Below are 5,384 nucleotides of genomic sequence, written 5' to 3'. Positions count from 1 at the left end.
CCAGTGGATTTTTAATTTTTTTTAGTGATTCAGCACTGCCTTTGGTAAAGATTATTTTCTGTATTATACTAGATATTTCAATTTGGGACAACACAAAAATCCTAGTTTATCAATTGGAGCATTTTAGGACATTACTACCTTCCATTAGCTCAGCTAAGAAAGGGATGGATTCTGGCAGTAGCACCATGTAGTTCTCCTTTAGTTTTCCTGCAAGTTCTACCAAAGCAAGGAGAGCTGCAAATCGGACCTAAAATAAGGAAAACAAGACATTGTATATGCAAGCAGTATAGCATATTCTCCAAAAAATAAATTTTAAAGTTCTGTGTCTTAGACCAATTTGGTTCCCCTTCCATTCTTTCCCTGACTTCTTTTTGGGCCAGGGGCGGGGGGGAGAGGGGCAGCAGGAAGTGATAAAGTGAATTCTCACAATTAAAGTTTGCTAAACAATTTTGAGCCAGAGAGTTTGCACCTCTGAGAGGGTAGGCTAATGTAGTTCAGTTTCCCATCTACACACTGAAATTCAGAGTCAGTCACATCTTACAGGGAGAAAAAGGACAGAAAATTAGTCAAAAACTAAGACTAGTTGAAGGGATCAGAGAGATTAAGGAGGCTGGGGCTCATTAGGAGGACATTGTCAAAGTTAGCTAATAGACTGGACTCTTTTAAATTCTTCAACAAATCTCCACCTTCAATAGGCACCTCCAGAACGTCAACAATTCTGGCCAACGGAACAGCAGTCAAACGACTCTCAGGTAGCACACAGTGCCAGCACCTCCCTGTACATTACATCACTGCAGCTCCAGCACTTCTATTGACTGCAACTGTGACTGTACCGTATGAGGCGTGAGACAAGTCTTTTAAGAAGATCCCAAACCATTCAGGACTTTAAGTGCCGTGCTAGGCCCTGGCTGGGTTTCAGAGACTGAACTCGAGTCCAAGCTGCAACTTAAGTACTGTCAACAGAGCTATTTTTAGAGCGCTAGTGTGAGCTCCACTGTCGGAGTGTCAGAGCAGGGTGGGTGGCTCACTCTATGGCTTGTGTAGAGATGCCTTGAATGTCAAGACGATCAGCTTGAGTCACACCAGGGAGCCTACAACCATCCAGCAAAAGTTAAGGCGCATGGGTGTTTGTGCTCTTGATGTACTAGTCCACTTAATAAAATGACTGCTGCAGTCCCTGTCAGTTTTAGCCTCCAGCTGGTCTCAAGGCATAGCCCCAAATGGAATACATTACTGAAGTCTCTTTTATAACAAAAAGACAAATAAGTGTAACAAGCTTCACACATACAATAAAAGGTCTCTCTCTGTACTGAGAGCTGAAAGAACAAAGTGCTCTTCACCACAGCTGAAAGTTGGGCATCTAACAACAGTCTGGGGTTCACAGATTACACATCTGGCTCAAAAGATAAGATATGTTTGTTCTGAAATTGTGATATGCTTTCTTATTCTTCCAGTTGCTCCCCACAATTTGTCAAAATTAGCTCAGTCTTAGCCAGTTTGCTGTCATCCTAATCCCACTCATAAAACAGTGAGTCATCTCTTCTTCTGCTTCAGCCAATTAGTAGAAATAGAGGTGGGTGTTATCAATTTACTGAAGACATAAGAACCTGTAACTTCTCATTAACCATTCCTAGGAGCCTGATATACTTAGATTTTTATCCATACATGTAGATTTCACCATACACAAACCAAGAAAAATATTTCCTTTGATAATCAAAATGTACAGATAGGCAAAAAAGAAAAATAATGCTTGAAAATTTAGGAGTTTGGTTTAAGGATATTTACATTGACATGTGAGATTGACAATTTGTGTTTTAATGGTTATAAAGCTTTAACCTTTTAAATCTTTTATGTGTCATTAAATAAATTGTTTTTTCACACCCTGCCCAGAATTTCCCCACAACCGTGAAAATAGATAAAAATGGAAAAAATACTTAAAAATAAACATTGATACGTTATAATTATAAATATATATATATAAAATTCTGCCACACTTAGATGTACTGTAAATATGGAACATGAACAAAAGACAAAGTGAAACCCTGCAAAAACAGAGCTCAGCCCTTAGAGGCTGATGAACAATTGCCCATAATTATCTTTAGGCATCTACTCTAAAGCTACTCCATGCACACTATAAAAAGGATCGGCTGTATTAATAATATAGGTTATCATAAACAGCAAGTTTCATGTCAAGCAATGCCAGCCAACCCACATGTCCTTTGTATGCACAGCAGCTTAAACACACTCATATTCTGCTAAAAGATAATCCAGATTCATACCTTAGGTGATGTGTGCCTTGTCTTCAACAGAATCTGATAGTTCAGTGGTTTCCACAGAGAATCATCTGCCATTGCAATTGAAAATTGAGCTATACAAGGAATCAGGTGCATTGTCACTCTTTCCTGGAACTTCTCTTCTCCTCCAAGCATGTTTTCTAGCTGCAGGAGTAAAACGATCACAAAGCAAGTCAAACAGAAAGGCTCAACTGTTTAACCGAGGCTTAAAAACATCCCACTGTCCTCTCACTCCACCAAGGTAGGTTCATATTTCTCAACACAAGAATTTGAAACTTAGTGGAGTGAGATTCCGAAGGCCAAAGCATTAAGGAAAGGTTCAAAAAACACCAGTAAGATAAAATCCAAAAAGTTAAATTTAAAAATGATGATTCCCCTAATATCTTTCAGCTATGAACTCCCTATTCTGGGTTTAGGATTTAATGGTACCATTCATTGTTCACTGGCATATGAAAAACTCATGTTTAATTCCTTGGGACCGCACATTTTTGGCTGATAAATACTGGCTGAGAGCCTGGCACTTGGCCAGCAGGAGTTGGGAGAGAAGACAGAAAGTGCCTCATCATGCAGCAGTGACCATCCAATTTGGAGGTGGCGTTGGCTAGCACTGCAGAATATCTAACTGTGTGACAGGGAAATTTAAAGGTCTATGCAAAGACAAGGAACCAGGAAACTCCTGAGCTTTGGGCAAGTCATTTAATCCTTCCAATACCCAAGGTAGGTAGATAAGTATTAATTTTGCAGATGAGAAAACTGAGGTGCAGGGGTTATTTAGGCAACATGCTGAAGTGCTTTAAGTCAAGTACTAAATAGTAATACGATTATTGGAAATAAAATGGGAACAGCGAGGGATTAATCCCAAAAAGGCCAAGTCCATGACAAATTATAAGGAATATAATCTAAACCTTTAACAGTCAGCAAAAAACCTTTTAAATGAAACAGGAATACAATACTTGGATAATCTAGCAAAAATCTCCTTTCAATGTACGTGTCAGTACCTGGTCAACTAGGGGAACCATCAATGTTTCTGCTCTCTCTTTGCTTACAAAACGCTGGGTGTCAAAGAGGAAGATTTTGTGCAAACAATCAAGGATGAACTGCAGCAATAAACAGCTCTTTTCAATGCTGTTCTCAGAGTCAAAGAAAGCGTCATCTGCGTATGGAAAACAGAAGGCAAAAGGAAAAACATGAAGAAGGCACTTGGCTCCGCAAACACCAGAAATCAGAAATATTGTTAGCTGTTCATGTAACTGGTACTGGCTATAATGAAATGAGAGATTACGCAGCAGCCAATGTTACCATCATTCTCTTTAAGAAATGAGTGAGAAGTAATTGGCCTATGGCCTGGATGTCACATGTGATTAAATCTAGTCCACATAGCCCTGTGAAATGTAATGTGCAATACAACCTTATAGCTCATGCTTTTGCAGTTCAGATTACTGTTGCTTAGACTAATGCTGTCGCTGCTGGATGTGGCATATAGCTGTGTAGGAAGGGGAACACACAACTTGCGGGAAAGGTCCTAGGAACTAACTGAAGAATCTGACAATTAGTGCTACTGATGTACAGGCTGCTACATATGGAAACATCCTGTTGCCAACGTGTTTGCTGATTGCCTGAGTTTTGAAATGAGGAGGGGAAAACAAAACAAAACTGCAGCAAATACTTCATCAAACTGAGGAGTCCAAGCCAATGCTGGTATGTTGTAAGTGGCCTTGTCAGGGGAGTCAATGAGTGAAACATAAGAAAGCAGATGCTTGAAATAGGCTGCACTCATCCTACAAGTGCAATATTCGTTGACTCCAACAGAAATTTCTTGAGTGGAATGACTTCCCCGGGTTGAAGAATATTCCTATGTTTTTTACTTTTAGCCCACAAACCCCAAATGAATACATCCTTTTGCATTCCCCAGAATGAGTAAGCTATCTTGCTGCAAGATGCAAGAGAAAGCGGGAAGAAATTAGGGGACAAGGGTGGTGGGAGGCACACAGAGACAGCAAGCTTACTGTGATATTACATTTGAACTGTGCCTTCTTTGATAACCATAGTAACTGGAGACCTACCAGTTTTGGAGCTGTTAATCTGGTTCAGGGTGTCAGCAAAAGGCTTCACTAAATTACCAGCAAACAGGGTGAAAAGACCCTTGAGCTTGTCTGCAATGCAATCTGCTAACCGGTAGAATGTCAACAGTCTGTCCTTTGAGGTGCCCTCTGATTTGGACCAATCATATAACTGAGAGAGAGAGAGAGAGAGAGAGATTCACAGATTAGTTTTTGCTACATTTACATATTTGTAAATACAGATGTGCTGACACTGATGGACTATATTCAAGTTCCTACCTTGAAGAAGAGGGGTCTGAAAGAAACCTCCGAAAGCTTCATGACCATGCTAATTAAACAGCTAATAATATGAGTCTCTGTTCTACCAACTTCCTCCAGATCATCCTAGAACAAGTGGAAGGTATAATTCAAAATCCATACAGTAAGACTCACAGCCAATGAGCATCCATTAACACAGCCTGACTATCTCTACTATGTTTATGTCCAAGACACTTGTGTAGCGAAATTTTTCTATTCACCAGGAGCACTTCTCTCATAGCTGAATACACAATTCTCAGAAGTGCAGAAAATGCTTTTAGCAGGAGCTACTCTGACATATTCTTATAAAGAACTTCTAATATTAACATATAAAGCCACATCCATTCTTGCTTTTTAAGAATTGCCAATATTCCACCTGTGAGTGCTCTGTTCTGAAGTCCAGGGCTTTCATGAAAAATGCTGTCAACTCAGACTGATGGGAGATGAGCTGGTTTCTCTCCATAATTGTAATGTGTTCTTTAAGAATGTCCATTAGAGGACCCAAACGGTTCTGTAAAAGATCAAATAAAGGCATGGTTAAAAAGAAGTCACATCCATAGATCCTCAGATCAACTGAATTCCTTCCACCATTTATTTTACAAAAATACAAGTGAATACATGCTCTTTAAACAAATAAACATTTCCATTCATTAGAAACCACAAATTTGCACCATTAAGAACCCAAAGGTGCATCTGACTAAACACAATGAAACTGATTTAACTGATTTTCACT

The 5,384-nt window shown here is 39.5% G+C and overlaps 1 protein-coding gene across 1 annotated transcript in view; it reads right to left on the bottom strand.

Moving 5' to 3' along the window:
- The window catches only part of HEATR1 (HEAT repeat containing 1), a 53,172-nt gene that overhangs the window by 811 nt on the left and 46,977 nt on the right, over positions 1-5,384 (bottom strand). Inside the window, exons 39-44 of the mRNA XM_067535966.1 lie at positions 5,028-5,162; positions 4,634-4,738; positions 4,358-4,526; positions 3,293-3,447; positions 2,280-2,438; positions 139-247 (exon numbers count right to left, since the gene is read on the bottom strand). Of these exons, the coding sequence (XP_067392067.1) occupies positions 139-247; positions 2,280-2,438; positions 3,293-3,447; positions 4,358-4,526; positions 4,634-4,738; positions 5,028-5,162 (832 nt within the window). The remainder of the gene's footprint in view (positions 1-138; positions 248-2,279; positions 2,439-3,292; positions 3,448-4,357; positions 4,527-4,633; positions 4,739-5,027; positions 5,163-5,384) is intronic.

The sequence above is a fragment of the Emydura macquarii genome, unplaced genomic scaffold (genome assembly GCF_026122565.2).
Source record: "Emydura macquarii macquarii isolate MOO-44397 ecotype Brisbane River unplaced genomic scaffold, CSIRO-AGI_Emac_v2 contig_3517, whole genome shotgun sequence".
Taxonomy (NCBI): domain Eukaryota; kingdom Metazoa; phylum Chordata; order Testudines; family Chelidae; genus Emydura; species Emydura macquarii.
Note: the sequence above shows the minus strand (reverse complement) of the source record. Positions and strands in the feature narration are given on the sequence as shown.